Below are 18,300 nucleotides of genomic sequence, written 5' to 3' on the forward strand. Positions count from 1 at the left end.
CTCATGGTCACGTTTTCAGTTAGCAACTTTCTAAGACAAAAACGTTTCTTTAACAAATAATAAAGTTTTTATTTGCAGTTTTCTTTATAATGTACATCTAGCTGAACCTGAAATAACCACAGAAGTGTTTTTCAAACTTGTAGTCATTTAAATTAAAGCCCTTTGATACCCTTTGAATTTCGGCTCACAGTTTCAAATGGTGGTGAGTACAAAAATGTTTGATTTTTTTTTTTTTTTTTTTTTACTGATTTAAAAGTTAATGTAAACATTTACTTTTTTCTCTTAATAATAAAGATATAAGTAATATACTGTACAAATAGAAAAATAAGTACAAATGACATATTATGCAAAGTGAAATGGAATATATTTTGATGATCGCGCAAACATTGATTTTTTTTTTTTTTTTAATCATAAGGAAATGAATAAGTAGCCTAACATAAATGAACAAATATAAGTCTAAACAATAGAACATAAATAAAGTGGGGGGGAGCTTCATAGGCTGTGAAACACAGTTTAGAAACTCCACATAGGCTTCTTGTTTTATCGGTTTTTAAGAGCTTTTAACTGTTCATTTATCTAATATTGATGTTTATGAATTGTAACTAGAGTCAACGTTCATGTGCTGTTTTTCTTGTGTGCGTTAAATGTAACCAGAGTTGAACCACCAGAGCCAAGGCATGGAGAAATGATGATCCACTGTAAGCCCGTATATACATTTTTGGCCTTTAAAAATAAATCTGACGTCAACTCCTGAAGTTATTTGTGTCTTTCAGCTACAACAATTAGCCAGTTATACTTAGGTAGCCCTAATAATACAAGTTTCAAGAGGTTAAACACGTCATCTGACCGAATATTACAATAGCCGAGCAAGCAGGCAAAGAATGACCCACGTGCACACCAATTACTGTACAAAGGGTAATCAGAATCGAAAAGGCATAAACATTTTGAAGTTAGGAACACCAATGAATGAATTAGTCAGCTGTATTGAAATACATTGTTCGTTAATAAATATAAATAAATGACTGACCAACTGACATAAGGCTTTTGTATTGACAATGTCTTCTTCACACCACACTATAATTAATGCAATGTTGCAACATCTTGACTAAACAGGAACAGTGGACTCCTACTCCAACTGCTGAGTGAAATCATTGTGCAAATGATTTGATATTCAAAGAGTGGACAATTTTGGCTTTGGCTGCAGCCAAATAGTTTCCATTAGCATGTGTTGAATGACTAAATGACAGATATTTAAGGCTGATCTCATGAGGTATTAAGAGAGAAACAGTTGGTACATTCACAATGAATGGAATCAACCTTGTCCAGCCAGACGTTTTATGGGTCTTTTGCCAAAGTACAAGTACCGTAATTTTCGAACTATAAGGCGCACCTGACTATAAGCCACCACGCACCAAATTTGACGCGAAAATGGCATTTGGTCATAGATAAGCCACAGTGGACTATAAGCTGCAGCTGTTCTCACTGGATTATGGTATATTTACACCGAAAGATATGAACCGGTAAAACTTTTATTTGACACTGACATCATAAGACTGTCTGAGAACAAATGAACCACCATGAAGCTTTGAACTAATTGGCTACAAAGCTTCATTGCTTCAAGAAACTTCATTTGGCCATCACTGCTCCCTTGGGGGAGATAGTCAGCCTTTGCTGCCATCTGCTGTCAACACTGTTGTAATGATAATGACATGAAATAACATGCCTCTAGGATGCATAACAGCACTGCAGATGTAAATAACAATCAAAATTCGTGTTCTGTGCTAATTATTTCTTCAGTTACTGTTCCAGTTGTTTCATTAATTGCTAGCTATTAAGGGTGTAACTGTACACAAAAATCTCGGTTCGGTACGTACCTCAGTTTTGAGGTCACGGTTCGGTTCATTTTCGGTACAGTAAGAAAACAAAATGCAAAATATAAATGTGCTAGTTGTTTATTACACACCTTTGTGCTTTCAACAAACATGAGCCTTTACAAAGCTAGAATTCTGCTCAAAAAGTAGCGGGTATTTAAAGATAATCCAACAACAATTTACCTTTCAGACCCCGCGTATTGGTCAGCTCTCTTTCTGAAAGAAGAAAAAAGAAGTCCTGTACTAAAGAGAAAAGCAATCCCAATGACAAAGATTTTAACATGTATTTTACAAATGAAATGCCTCAATGAATCTTTTTTTTTTCTTATGAACGGTTTCCAAACCTTATTGGTGGATTTTCTCAAGTTAACGCACCACACAGAAATTAATCAATTTAATTATGTAAGCAGGATGTGTGTATAATTCTTATTATTTAATTACAGGTGTTTTAGCTCATTTCAATTTATTTTATTTAAATGGGCTGTTATTTTTTTATGTGTTTATATTTTACAAATGTGATGTAGTATTCATTTATATTGTATATTTTATGTTGTATAACTTAAGTTCCTATGTGAATATTAGTTCCTACTTGTTTTGTTGTGGTAGGAGGGTTTTGTATTGAACACAGGGCCGTGTTGGTTATTATTATAGCAGAGAAGACAGCAGTAAATCAACAAAGACAAGTCAACTGTGCCTCGATCTACCACTCAAGAGATTTGATAGACTCAAAAAGTGGGTTACGATTACATATTAGTTTGAAAATCGACCGGATCGACCGTATTTTTACACGAGTGACTTCCGGTCTGCCCGATCCTAGCTGCCGGTTGTAGTATTGACGCAGGTGGGTCGCGTCTCGCGTCAAATAATAAACTCTGCTGTTCTTTTTGCGTGCGTCGTGTTGAGCCGCTTCTGGGACACGTCTAACACGCGGCCGCTCTGCGACTGGTGTGCATTGGCTGATTGACTTTAACGCCCGCGTTTCACTGCATTTTCGCGGCGGCCACGTTGCCGCGCTGTTGACGTTTCTGGGTTATACTGTCCCACCGTGTTGGTCCTCATTATAGTAGAGAAGACAGAGTAAATATAATCTACACAAAGAAACTGTAACCCGATCGACTCACAGCCTCGAAAAATAAGGGTTACATTACATCAGAAACTCATTTGGTACGCCACCGTTCCGAACCGAGTACCACGTACCGAAACGGTTCAATACAAATGGTATTTGGTAACACTCTATTTGACAGTGGCGCTATAAAACTGTCATAAGCCTATCATAATTATGAGATGACACCGACATGAGCATTAAAGAATGCATATGACAGATGCCATTTTGTGTAATCTGGCAAATTATCTCACTTTTGAATGGGTGTAAAAGATCCGAGCTGGACATAATTAAGTTAGTGACATAATTTGCCTGATGATACTTAATGACATTTGTCATAAGCATTCGTTAAAATCCATTATAGTGGCATGTCGTAATTATGACGGCCTTATTGCAGTCTTATGATGCCTCCTTCAAATAAAGTGTTACCTATTACCTAAAATAAATCAACAAATATTCCGCACTGGGCTATAAACCGCAGGATTCAAAATGAGGGGGGAAAGTAGCGGCTCATTGTCCAAAATTATGGTAAATATACAGATTATACAGAAAGATATATATTTAAGTATTAAGAGGCAATGCCTCATTACTTAGTCATTTAACCTGTGTGTGGGCTGTCAAAGTCAGATGCACAACAGTCACTTTTGACCTGCTCCTCATCTACACACATTCCCAATTAACCTACAAAGTCAACTTCAAGAGAGTGCTGTAAACATTGTTCAGAATTTTGTGGCCCATACAATGTGCTTTGTTCACATCTATTTCCTTTCCCATCTTGCCTGGGAAAGCAGCTAAAGAAATGGCTATCAGTCTCCGATAGTATGGTTCTATATATAGGCGAGCCCTGTGACTGAGCTAGCCCTAAGTGTCAGATTCCAGTCGCACTCATCCGTCCTGGCTGGATCAGCACCTGCTGCTAACTATAAACTCACCCGGCCCAGCGTTCACAAGAAAGCCAATGCCCACCCATACAGTGAAGCTCGGAGAAGAAAAGTGAGGAGCCAGGGTGGACTCAGAAGGCGCTTTGACCAAGGCCAAATCCGAAGGGAGGGGCGGAAATGAAGACGAGAGCACTGCAGATGGCAACGTGATGCACCTCATTGCTTTTTTTTTTCTTTTATTGAAGCCTGATCCATGCCACCACATTGATCTGAAGGAGTGAGGCTCAGTCTCTTTTGGGTGTTACAAAGCTGCTCGTCTTCACTTAGTGAGCCCTGAGACTTGAAGGGTTCTGTGGTGCACGCCTAAGAGACATTTCTCTGGATGACTGGCAGAATTTGTTATACAGAGGAACTTGATGCTCTTTGGAAAAGACCAATTTTGGGCCAAGGTACAGTACATATTTTGTGTCATTGCAGTGTGGTAATGTTTAAGCTTTTAAGTTTTGTTGTGAAAGATAAGAAAAAAACCCTAATTTGTGATAGTGTTAAATGGGGTTAACTAGTCTTTTGTCACTGTTCCCATAATACAATCTATTTCAAATATGTTTAAATTGCAGTTGGTTATACATTATGACTACAATATAATTACAGTATAGCAATGCAACTAAAGATTTCAGATGACCGCCACTTTCAACAATAATATTCACAATTGTCAACATTGTACTTCTTGATCAAATGATATATCTGTAGTAATAAAAAGTGAATGAACTTCACACACCATATTGGTGATCCTATCTCATTCCCAGTCTAAGAGGTGAACCACAAGCTGAGAGAAGACAGACTGGACGACCACATTGAGATTTTCATGCGTATGGACTAGTGATGGACAGCTGGACTCTTCATGGGGACAGCTATTCCTTGCTGCGCAGTCCACCACGCACGCCGTTTTCCTTGCACCATCGGGACGGCACCCCTAACCACGTTGAAATATTTGACATCACGAATTCTCCAAGTCAACGTGGTGCAATCTCTGAGACCACTTGCTTGTGTGACATATTTGGGGATGATTGTGAGTCATCGTCGGCACCAAGCAGTCCTCCCATTGGATCATTTATCCATTCCTACACCGAGGCGGAGAGAAAAACGGTTGCTTCACCCTTGGTGGATGAATTGAATGACTCTTCAGGCTCATACCATACAGCACCAGGCTCTATTGAAGGAGAAGAAGGGACTGACGACCGAACAGAGAGGATTCATAGCCCTGCACAGCAGGGTGAGTGCACTGTGTCTGAGCAGCCTGAGGAAATCATAGTGAGCTCAAAAATTTCTAAAGATAGTAGCTCAGGTTTTGAGTTGAAAAGTAAACCCTGCGCACCCCAGCTAAACACAGCATGCTCTCTATCTGAATTTGACAACACAGACTTTGAGGAGAGGACCCCTTCTACTGGACGCAACAGCTGTTCTAGCCTCTGTTCACAGGAAACAGCCTCATTTCTGTGTTATTCCTCTACAGAGACGAGTTGTTCACCTTCATTACTTCTTGCAGAAAGTGAACAAGTGAAACAAACCCCTGTGTTAAATATTACAAGGAATAACAGTCTATCCAGCTTGTCACATCGATCCCTAACTCCAAGTCCTTCCTGTGAGCCTGTGAACTGCACCTCTTCATCCTCAGGATCGGTGAATACCCCGTGCCAGTTAAGAAGAATAGAACCTGAGCCAGGGAGCACACACTTTAACAAAAACACCAGTTTATCACCTGGTGCCACACCTTCAGATCAAGCTTCAACTTTAGCATCCAGAACTGACCTTTCACCTCATTCACCTTCATCTGGATATACAGAATCCCCGCCACGAGAAGCACTGCCCTCTTCTAAGCCGAATTATACTTCCCCCTTGACTGAAAGTCATGTCTCATCTCCTTTCAGTGAGCTGAGAGGAAGAGTCTCTTTGCCTGATCTTATGAGTAGAGGCTCCACACCAGATATAGAAACAGAAAAGTCTTTCCATAGCGCTGAGTTGACTGAAGATTTCTGTACAACAGAAATTGACTTTAAAAGTACTGAGTTTGGCACTGTCATCTCAACAGCCTCCCCAAGAAATACCCCGCCATCTCCTGTTATATCATTCATCCCATTTGTCAGTAATAGTGCTGTGTCTGAATTAAAGCTCAGCTCTCCATCATCTGACCTGTTGAGTGCACCATCAGCACCAGCACTCCATAAAAGTGGGTCAAGAACTTCCTCACCTGGAATCTCAAGGCCTAATTCTGCATCTTCTGAAATAATCACACAGGCCCACACTCCTTCCCCTGTGATCAGTTATAGTTTATCTCCATCTCCTGGCATTAGGAGCACCTGTTCTTCTGTCGAGAGTACACACACAGCACCTTCACCCGAGATCAGGATCACAGAATCCTCGCCTAAGGTCAAAAGGAGAGACAATTACTCTAAAGCGCAAACAACAGCAGACTCTCCCCTTTTAGAGTGTGATCCATCAAGAAGTTTAACTTCTTCCCCTCACATCTCTGGAATATCGTACTCTGTTGTTCTACCTGAGCAGGAGCACACTTCCCCGTCTCCTGAGCTCTGTTGTCTCCCCACTCCTGAGTCTCACATAACACTTGCATCACCGGCTAGAAAAAACACCTCCCCTAGTCAAGAAAGTACATCAAAAGACTGTTCTCATCTATCGGGATTCTCAGAATTGGCGCTACAGGCTGAAATAGATCAGTCCAGGTCATTCACATCTTCACCTCAGCCAATGCATTGCACTCCCTCACCTAACCTGAGATACCAAAGCCCAAATTCCTCACCTGAGCTCAGGAGTAGAGATCCATCCCCTACTACACCCTCTCCAGTGTACACATATAACCAACGTTCGCCATCAACCCTCTCTTCTGAGTACAACACCCACTATTTACAGCCAACCCCGCCTTTGGAGACATGCGAGGGAGTCACCTCCTCCAAACCTGAATTGGAAAGACATGAGGTTCAACCAGAATTTGAATTGAACAAGGAAAACAAAGTACATGACTCCAAAAGACTTTCCCCTGTTGTGCTGATTCAATCGCCAGTATCTAATTCACCTTTCCTAGCTGAGGAAAAGGTTGCCCAAGCACCCAGTGAACAAGACTCAAAGGACAGGCGTACACTGAAGGAAATACCTGTTGCTGGGCCTACTAGTCATTTTATTAGCCCTGTTAAAAATAAGTCATTTCCTCCCAGTTTTCTGTTTGATAAAAATGGACGGGTTCAACATATTTCTAACAAGGCTAAATCTCTACAGAGAGAAGAAAAACGATTAAATCAACACACACACAATTCATTCAAGTCGCATTGTACATCTGATCACTCAAGACAAAGATTTGGTGAAAGAACAAGGTTTGTGCAGAATATGGCCAACCATGTTAACAGAAGGAAAACTCCTTCTCCCCCATTAACCAGATTTACACCTGTACACATTATAGCACCTGAGAAACCACGTCGACAGTGGCAGAACAGAGCCCCCCCTGACTTCGAAGTGTCCTCACAGAATAGTTATTTAAAGAAGACTGTGCTGAATCGGGAAAGCCCCGATATTTTACCACTTGATAATAATAGTCTGCCTCAAAGTGTCCGACTTGGAAAGCAAATGGAATTGGAAAGGAAAATGCAGCAGGAGGAAAAGAGAGAAAGGCAAAGGGGGATGAACAGAGAAAAATATAGGGAGGGGCAAGAGTTTGAAAAGTGGGAGGAGTGGGAAAGGGAAGTTAGTTACAGAGGGGAACAGGTTGAGCTGTCATTCAATGCCAAGAATAGAAAAGGGCCTGCAAGTCCCGGTACAGCCCCCACAAACAGCGAGAACTGTCAGGGACTGCCAACATTACATACCTATTCAGAGAGTTTGCCTACCACCAGACAGCCACAGGAACAACAAAGTCGACAGAAACTTTCTTCTCATCGAGACAAGAGTGGTGGTCCAACCAGGCGACTTCAGAATCCTGCTCCACAGAACAAGTTCAGTCCTGGATCGGTCACAAACAGGCCTGGCCGCAGTTCAAGCTCTAGCATGGGAAGTGAATTGGATGAGGCGGACAATGAAGTGAAGTGGCTCACAGATGTGGCTTTTCGTAGCCTGTCCAGCCCTGAGGTAGATTACCTTGATATGTACAACTCCAGCCACCGATCATCTACCAACATATCCCAGCCATCTACTCAAGAGAGCCCAGCTGGGATTAGTGGTGCTTGGCCAACCTATGCCGATTTCAGGGGTTCTGCATCAAAGCTGGACAGTGATGACCTTTCATTCCAGCAGCATTCTCTCTACCATTCGGATGGAATTGATCCAGTCCCCTGCTATGAGATGGGAAGCTTTGAGTGCATTGACGTGGCTGTGGAAAAAGAAGAGTCAAGAAATGTCAGAAGAGGAGTGCCAAAGAGACAGATCCAGTTGAAAAGAAAGGAGAGCGTGGATGACAGCAGTGAAAATAACAGTCCGGGTCTTCCCGTGATGGAAAACAGCCCCTCACTTGAAAGGCCTTCAACAGGGGAATTGCTGAGACAATACAGTACTCCAGCATCAGGCAAAGAAGGCTACACTCCTGAACCCAGCCCTGACCCTGAGCAAAATGAACAAAAATTCAAACTTCAAAAGTCTAGTTCTCTGGATGAAACATGCTCTAAAACAAAAATGGCCACTTGCCTTATCAAGAGTGTTTTGTCAAAGAAGATGCAAAGTGCTGACAAAAAGCCTGATGAGCCAGAGGAAGATGAAGGAAACCCAGTTTTGGGGGGAAATGACAACACTGAGGAGCTACAGGACTGTGACAACGTAAATACCTTCCTGCAGTCTGACTACAGTCATCCCTGCAGAGGTTTGGGTGCGACAGTAGAACACAGTCAAAGCAATGGCATCAGACAAGCAAATAACTATCAAGAAAAATCAAAAAAACAACCAAGTTCAAACAGCAGCAACAGAATTACTAACCTTTCACACAGTGACAACCAACAGTGGGGTTCTCAAGAAGGCAATACAACCTCACCAGCATCTGAAATAAGATCCGAACATAGAGTGCCTTCGGATAGCTCACTGCCAAGAGGTAAAATACAACATATAGATGATGGCAAGCTATTGCATCAAAGCAAAGGAGGAGACTCACCAAATGTCTTTGCCGGGAACACGGGAGCCCCTTCAGTGCAAGCCAGGAAGGCAAGCCAACATCAGGAATGTGAAAACACAGAGGTTCATAAACAAGTGCAACAGGGTGACAAGCGCCGCCACATGATACAGAAAACAGAGGAGACCATACTTCATGGGGACAAGAAAAAGAAAGCATCTCTTAATGTCTGCCTTACACCAGATGCAGAATACAATCAAGACATGTCCTCACCAGATATGAATTTCAGACTGAAGGGCGAAAACATGCAAGAGACCAATGAAGATCTTAAAACGGACAAAGATGATATAAATGACGAAAGTAAAGTCAAGGGCCCTATCCACAAAGTTAGAGATGTCAGAAGACTTATAAAGAATACATATAATCTGACTTTCAAAGCAACCAGCTGTGTATCACCCCCAGACATCACCGAGGACCGGAATGAACAATTAAGTGGGACAAACAAGGAGGGAATTGAAGAGGAAGGAGAAGAAAAGACTGAAGGAAAGAAAGTGGAGTTAGGTCAGGAAAGCACAACTAAGTGCATAGTGGAGAGGGGTGAAGAAATAAAAGTGGAGGAGAAAGATGAACATTTGTCTAAATTACCTTCACCACTTAATCCGAGTGAAGGTAAGCCTCTATCTCAAGTACAGCCGATGCAAATACAATGTAAGGCAGTATGCTGGAAAGACAAAAAAAATCAAATCAAACACCCTAAAGACCCAGAGAATCATGACATTAAAACATTGATCTCTACAAACAGAGAGAAAGGTAAGAACCCCTCACAGGAAGGATTGCAAGAACCACCAACTTGTGGAGTACCAAATAAACAGGGCAAACAAGGTTTTAATATGCAGACAGAATCACTGATGTCAGACAATGAGGACAAGCCTGTCATGGTGAGAAGTGACAAAAAAACTCCCATGTTAGGAAGTCTCCCCAAACTGCCAAGTAAGGAAAGAGAAGTGTCCACTGCTGTTGTGGTGATAAGAGATGGATCTAGCCAAGCAAAGACTTGTGTACCACTGCCTCAGGAAGAGGTTCCCACCCTTCTTCAGGTCTCCTCACCCACTGAGATGACAACCACTGGAAACACCACAAGCAGTAGTAGTCACTCAATTTCAATGTTATTGAAGGAAAAAGGCTACCAAGCTGACATCGGGGCAATGGTGGGTAACAGCCAGAATAAAACTAGGGGGGAAGATGTCCCGCAAAAACATGTGAACTGCTTGGAGGTCCCGCTCCAGACGTCTTCAGATTGTGTAGCTGAGCTGCATCAAGAGAAGTCAATGCCTGCATCATCTAATGTTCCTAGCCCTGCATTGCTGCCTGATCATGTTGACAAGCCCTCAAAAACCAAAGAAGACGAAGGAGGTCCCATTCAGCCAAAAACAACTATCCCCCTTGGAAATCGACAAGACCAACTTTTATGTCTAAACAAACAAAGGGAACACAAAGACTTTGAAGCAATTAAAAGACAGGACCCAACCTTCCCCCCAAGATCACCTGCAATAAGAAGATTCAGACCTCAACCAATTGAGGTGAGGTCCCTTTCTAAAGAGCCACCAAAACAAGGGATAACCACAAATAGCGCTGCAAACAGGCCACAAACCATTAAAGTCAAATCAATCGCTAAAAACTCAGAAAAGCCAGCCGTACCTCCCAAACCAATTTGTAAATTCAAACCTGCAGATTTAGGAGCAAAGACAAATGAAACACTTGCCATGACAAATGGAAAACTTCAGAGTGAGGAGAGGCCTCAAACAATAGTTGTGTCATCACCCACAATCTACAGGAAGATCCCCAGTGAGTCCTCAGCATCTAATCAAACGAAAAAACTATCTGTCTCTGCTGTATCCAGCCTCAAACCTCCACCAAGCAAAATAACAACAACGCCGAGTGTCACAAATCTGGGTGCATCATCATCATCAAGTAATGAGGCCTCCAAAGGTCATCAGCAGAACCCAGGAACTGCCCCTGTGAGATTAACATATGCTACGACCGCACCATCAGTTCCCGTGCCAAGTATTCCCTTAACCGAGGAACGAAATTCTGATACAGGACCAAAACAGGTGCCTGAATCTTCTACAGAAGTCAGAACTTCAAGCCATCCCACTGTTGTTGAGCCAAACCCGCATGAAACAGCAGTGACAACATATTCAAACAATCCAGAACCACCTGCTGCTATCTCCACATCACAAGCCCCCGGACACACACAGCAGCAATACCGTAGGTCAGTGTCCGGTGAACACACTCAAAGAGCTGCTGACACGCATTCTTATGCCTCTGATGACCCTCCAAGTTATGATGAAAGAGAGAGTTTTAGTCCCCTGATGCCAGATTTGACCCACAGGAGGCCAAATCGCTATCAGAACCCCTCGTTTCCTCCTCCTTGTTCCTGTACAGCTGGCTGCCCTGCTCAGCCAGCTTGCCCCCCGCCTGCACCCCATCACCACCACAGCCCACACAACGTCACCCCACCGGTGCCTCCACACTCCCCAGGTCATGCCATACCCTATCAAGCACCCCAGCCTCTTCTGCGTCCCCATCAGCCCTTAAACTTCCAGCCCAGTTCATCACCCAAGTCAAGTCCTCAAGGTCCAAGCCAACCACCCGCCATGTACCAGCCTCTTCACCAGCCTCCGGTATGTCCTCCACACGTGCCCATTGACCCTCGACGGCTTCCTCACCATAGATCCCCCCAGCAGCAGCCACCCAGCATGCCAGGTGCTCCTTACAGTGATCCTGGCCACAGCCATTCCCCTGGCCTCCCTCCCATGGATCCTCAATACATGTGTGGGCAGTATGGCTCTGAGTACGGGGGTGACACATCCAGTTTGTATTCAGAGAGCAGTTATGGGCAAACACCTCGACGAGTCCTCCTTGATCCTGAAACAGGGAAGTATTTTTATATTGAAGTCCCTATGCAACCCTTGAGGAAGATGTTGTTTGACCCAGAAACTGGCCAGTATGTGGAAGTTCTCATCCCCCAACAGGGCATGTCTCACTCAGGCATTTACCCTCCGACAGCAGCCCCATACACGTCCCTCCACAACCCCAACATGTATGGACCAGCGCCACAGTACATGCCCTATGCTGCTCCCGTTGCTCATCCTCAGTCTCAACACCAGCCGCCTCGATATCCTGAGGCTTTATCTGCAGCGTCAATGCACCCAAATGCCCCCAGTAGCAACTACAGGAATTGCTCTGGTCAGGGATCCAAACCAGAAGGTCCAAACCATCCACCAATGGAGCAGAGCTACCTGGAGGGTATGTATTACGTTCCGACAGGGATGAATGCTAGCTCCAATCAAACTCCGCCGGTCTACTACCATAAACATCCACCCGGCCTTCCCCCATCAGGGGGCAAAAGGTCCTGAAATAGCGGACATGGGCCGTCTTGCTGGAGCCTGTCAAGTTTTAAATACACACTGTATAAAGTGGGAGCCTAATGTTAGCTCGTAATGTTATTTGAGTTTTCATGTTGTAATTGAAGAGAGCGATTCAGTAGTTGTTGTTTATTCATTGCCTCTAAGTGTCCGCTGAGTTAAAAAAAAAAAAAAAAAAAAACATTTTTGAGATAATGCTTTTTAAAACGGGAGTGTGAAAGGGAGGTCTATGTTATATATAGGTTAACAGATCCATCATTTTCATGGTCTTTTTTGATACAAGACACACTAAAGTCACCTTGCTCTGAGATAAAAATAAGCAAGTAACTGTTGTGTGTACTTTGCCAACGAAAATTCTCCCATGAAACTTGAAAATGAGTTACGTTGTTGTCACTGTTGACAACTACAACTGTGTTACTTTGTCTCTATTTTCTCAAAATTGAACGACTAATTTGTGCACATGATGTCTATCACAGAAATGCCAATAAAAGAGGTGAGATATTTACTTAACTGATTTACTCATTCTTTCTCGTATATCAGTGCCGTTGTAATGCTGTTCTATATTAGAGATTTATTTTCTGTAACTATGTATTTTTTTCCCCATTTTCGTAGATGAGGCGGGGCCTTACCCTACCCTTGATTGGTTGGGTACCAATTGCAGAGCACATATAGACAAAGAACTATTCACATCTTATCAATGGACTATAGATGATGTATTTAGTAAACCTTTCAAGCAATGTTTTTGAACAATTATGCCCTTTTAGAATGATTTTTTTTAAATTGTTTAAATTTGAAAAATGAACAAAACAAAAAAAAACTACAAAATCTATTGGTCATAAAGATGCACTACGATGAATTAGAGTAGGCCAAGAGAAATGTTCATTCATTCATTCATTCTCAAGTCCAATACAAAAAGTGAAATTCATACAGCAAGAAGATACTTCTTCATGCGTCTAGTACATAAAAATGTTTTTACAATTTTATTTATATTTTTATGATATATTTATTTTATGAATATATATATTATTTTTTTTAATTATGAAATAGTTTATTCTCATCTATTGAACATTTGGACCTTTGGCTAGTTTCAAACTAAAACCAATCTTTTCATTGTTTGAAGCTGTGTTAATTTTTTTTTTGCTCTCAACTTACAGTATTTCTTTCATATAAGCAAAAACATTCCTACATTTAAACAAAAAAAAATAATTAATGACGTTCTAGCTGTGTTTTGTCACCAATGTCCATGAAAAGTGGCTCTAAACGTCAACAGTGCCATTGCTTCATCGCCAGTAGGCTTGAGTGACCACTAGAGGACGCCACAGCCAAATAAATCTGACGGCCAAGTTTGATGACTCTTATTCTAAAGCAGCCAACCTTTCGTGAGAAGCCTCAGTGAGTCTCTGTTACGCAGTCTTTTACGTCCTTACGTTTGTATTTCTTGTAATTGAAAGCAGACGCATCTTGTTTGTACGTTAAAGCACAATTTCTGTTTCGGCTTTGAAGTGAATGTGTGAAAATGTCAATAAAATGAGCTCAAAATGCACAGACTACTAAACTGTGGGCCAGGGCCGTTCCTGACCAATTTGGTGCCCTAGGCAACATATTTATTGGCGCCCCCCTCTATTTTCACCACATATACTTAAACACTCACACCGGAAAAGCACGTTATCTCTTTGTAATTTATTATACAAAAAAAAAAAAAAAAAAAAAAACAACGAACAAGTGCAGAAATTAAAAGAAAAATGCTGTAATAACTATTCAAAAGCACCAATGAAAACACTTAAAAAACAAATGCATTAAATAAATTACAATTGTTATTACAATATGATTAACACCCACCCACACAAACCTAGTTAAAGACACACAGAAACACTTTAAAATGCAACTTTTTTTTTCACCTTGACTTATAACCTTACTCACCTTGTCTTCACTGATGCAAAAGCATCTATTGCACTTTCATATGACAGTTGTTTTGGAAGGTGCACTTCTTTCCTGGACTTGGTGGGCTTGGACTTGGTGCTGATGTGGATAAGTTCGCTGTAAAAGATGGCCCAGGATGTACAGAGGTAGAAAGAAAATATTTCAGAGGAGAATCTACAAAGAGAAGAAAGTGAAATGTTACATTACATTAGTCAAATAGCTGTTGATTGTGAAACCAGCATGACACAACCATAATAGCGCCTAAATTCTTGTGGCCTACTGTACCTGTCTATTGGATCCGGCCACTATCATTGATGGGCGTAGTTGAAAGAAAATAAATTCTTGAAGCACGACAACTACACAGGACTATTAAATAATAATGAATTAAATAATATATGATAGCAAAAAAAAAAAAAAAGAATGTTTTTACCTGAATGTGATCGCCATTTTAATGATTTAATGACACATTTAATAACAAATGTTTGCATTTAAATCCGTAGCACTTTTAGTCCCCGATACCACAGAACTTTGAAATTATTAATTCCATATTTAATGGTGTATTTACTGTATTTAAATAACCTTGGCACTTTTAGGCAAGGCAAATTTATTTGAAAAGCACAATTTAACACAAGGTAAAAGTGGTTCACATCACATGAAAATAAGCAAGACAATTTTAGTCTCCCATACACTTTGTCCAAATTTCTCTAAAATTGGAGGGGGAGTAAATTTAACTGAAACTAGTCCAACAGCCTGGCTAATGATATAATTTTTCTTTAACACTAAGTCATATAAGCTCTATAACCGCTAGCTTGCAGTCGCGCTAAGTCTACGTGCTTATGCTGTTGAAAAAAATAATCGCAACAAACCTCTGTTTTTCTTCACGTCTTTGCTGTCTTCTTTCTTTTTCTTCTGACTCGAAGGGCTTTTGTCTTTTCATGAATTTGACTTGTCACCGTAACGTCCCTCAACTGCGGGGGCTAAAAATAGCACCTTCAGGTAGCTCGCTGGTCTGCTGTGTGGTGGGACTAGGGTCCGTGGTGAAATTATTGCAGCACAGGAAAAAGTGAAACGGGCAGAAGGCACACTAGAAAAATGATTTCATTATTATTTAAAGACTTATTATGAACATTTTTGTTGTTCTTTTGTTTTATTGTTTTGTATAATTTTTTTGAATACTGCTTTCATCAAATATTATTTGAATATTTTTCTTGACGCCTTTTTGGATGCTGGTGCACCCTAAGGCGGTTGCTTAAATTGTCTTATGGGCGGCACTGATCTGCTGTGGGCACAGATTACCTATGAAAGTTAATTTTTCTCTACTTTGGCACCATGGGGCTCGTATAAATAGCTACATGAAGTATATAAATATAAATATAACAATAAATTTAGAAAATATATTTGGAAAAACCCAGTGAAAACATAGCCGTGTTAGTCTTACACAAACAACATTATTGACACGGTGAGTTTATTGTTGTGGTTGTAGATTGCAGTGTTGTAGATGTGTCCTGCATCGTACAGTTGTTGTTTTTTGGTTATATTTGGTCCACTTTGTGCAAATATACATTTTTTTTAAAAAATCACTGTGTAAAATACGGGTAAATTAATAAGATTTAAGAAATAAATGAAAACACCATGCAAATCACTGTTAACATAAATGTAGCATATATAATATTATAAGGCGCACCTGACAAATTTGAGACAAAAACAGCATTTGTTCATAAGCCACACTAGACTATAAACTGCAGGTGTCAAGCCGCAGGTGTCCACACTGTATTATGGGATATTTCCACCAAAAGATATTAACCGGTAACACTTTATTTGACAGCGGCATCATAAGACTGTCATAAGACCAAATGAACCCCCATGACTTTTCTTTGCAGCCAATTTGTTCAAAGCTTCATTGCTTCAAAAAGCTTGGCCATCACTGTTCCCTTGAGAAAGACAGTCAACCTCTGCTGCCACCTGCTGCCGTCCAACGTGCCTCCTAGCATGCATTGCAGAGCTACAGATGTAAATAACAATCAAAATTCCTGTTGTGTGCTAATTATTTCTTCAGTTACCTTTCCAGTTGTTTAATTGATTGTTAGTTATGGTATTTGGTAACACTTTATTTGATAATAGTGCCATAAGACTGTCATAAGACCATCATAATAATGACATGACACTGCCATTAGCAATAATAAATGCTTATGAAAGTTATCACTTCGTGTCATCCGGCAAATTGTCTTACTTTTGAATGGATGTAAAAGATCTGAGCTGGACATAAATGGAGTAGTGACATAATTTGCCGAATGACACTTAATGACATCTGTCATATGCCTTCACATTAATGCCCATGATAGTGTCTTATGGCAGTCTTATGACGCCACTGTCAAATAAAGTGTTACCTATTAACCCAATAAATCAGCAAAGAAGCCGCAGGATTCAAAATGAGTGGGAAAAGTAGTGGCTTATAGTCTAGGGTGACCATATTTTGATTTCCAAAAAAGAGAACACTCAGCCCGGCCTCAAGATACTTGACTTTTACTCGAAGTTCACTCAAAGATGCCTATAGAAATGTAGTCCAGTCAATACACATAAACACAGTAGGCTATGTGCCAACTAAACATTTTTATAAATTACCATCAAGACAATTGTCCTTGACAAATTGTTATTCCCATTCAATTGATATTCTCATTCAATGTTCTAGATTGAACACAAACAAAAACCGAAATAAACTGACAAACTATTCAACCAGCATGTTTCCAAACGTAGCAGTTAAAAACTACGTTTCCCATAATGCCTAGCGCGGTTTAGCTTACTGATAGCTAGCTGAGGTAAAAATCAAACTTTGCGATAAAAGTTTACAATCATCGGCAGCGCAACGATGCGACACCAAACGGGATTTTACAGTCAAAGCTCCGACAGAAGTCAACAGTTGTCATTATATATACGTATTTATCTAAAAAAAACTTCAGGCGTTGTGGCCAAATCGTCAACCCATTAGATGGCGGTAATGCCTCATGAAAGGGGTAAACTGCCAACAAAAACAAGAAGAACTACTTCCCTCCCTACTACTAGGAGCCATGTCATCGCAGGCAGGCGCTGCCACCCAGCGCCAGAGGGATTCTCTTCAAATTGGTCCCGTGAAATATCATAAAAATCGGACATTTTTATGAATTTATAAAACCCGCCCGGACCACGAGGATACTACGTGAAAGTAGGACATGTCCGGGAAAAAGAGGACGTTTGGTCACCCTATTATAGTCCTAAAATTATGGTAACTTTAATGCCTCTGATGTGCCAATCAAAAGTGATCATTATAATTTTTATAAATGAATAATTTTTAAATTAAAGTAGCTTCTTGGTATCCATTATGCAAGGATGATGCAACAACGGGGCAATGGTATACTCATTGCCTCAATAAACAGTTGATTTGTAGTTGAAGGTTTTGGTGTCTTCACTGATAATATTACATGGCATTACAACAAACATTAATCCAATCTGTCACTCTGCAAGCTGCTAAGGTTCAGTGGGAGTGCAGCGCATTGATGGTGTACTGTCACCCTTTTGATAACAGGAACCACACCTAATGAGCACTCACTGTTATCTGTCTGACACGCCATCGCGCTCAATCACTTCTAGGGCGAACTCATCCCTCACACTGTTGTTTTCACCCCTCATTTCATTGCCTGTCTGAGCATTTGCTGCTTATCAGTAGTATATAAATTCATGCTGTATTAGCAACACATGAAAGTTGCAAAAGTAGTTGTAGAGATGTTGCACTATTTGGCATTTTAAGATAATTTATTATCAACTGATCTTTGTCCTCTACCCAATTTTACTTATATTAAGATCTTCTGGAAATGTAGTCAACAGGGCAAATGGAAAAGTGGCCTTTCCGCATTCTGTAATCAGGAATGTGGAAACATGTAGGTGGCTTGGGCCAGGCTGTAAGATAATAAACCGGTTTAAGGTGATAATTGGACAATAGTTTAGATAGTAAGATGCGTTTCCTTGT

The 18,300-nt window shown here is 40.9% G+C and overlaps 1 protein-coding gene across 1 annotated transcript; it reads left to right on the plus strand.

The window, feature by feature from the left end:
• The first annotated feature begins 5 nt into the window (after positions 1–5).
• On the plus strand, positions 6–12,888 carry si:ch73-43g23.1 (uncharacterized). Its single transcript, XM_057849368.1, has 3 exons — positions 6–202; positions 4,100–4,303; positions 4,661–12,888. The coding sequence occupies exon 3, from the start codon at positions 4,737–4,739 to the stop codon at positions 12,369–12,371; it is 7,635 nt and encodes a 2,544-aa protein (XP_057705351.1). The 5' UTR covers positions 6–202; positions 4,100–4,303; positions 4,661–4,736; the 3' UTR covers positions 12,372–12,888.
• Positions 12,889–18,300: the final 5,412 nt, after the last annotated feature.

This window comes from Corythoichthys intestinalis, chromosome 11, assembly GCF_030265065.1.
Source record: "Corythoichthys intestinalis isolate RoL2023-P3 chromosome 11, ASM3026506v1, whole genome shotgun sequence".
Classification (NCBI taxonomy): Eukaryota; Metazoa; Chordata; class Actinopteri; order Syngnathiformes; family Syngnathidae; genus Corythoichthys; species Corythoichthys intestinalis.

What these genes read in the sequence shown, in the direction of transcription:
- si:ch73-43g23.1 (XM_057849368.1), top strand. Translation starts at nt 4,737, where the DNA reads ATGGACAGCTGGACTCTTCATGGGGACAGCTATTCCTTGCTGCGCAGT.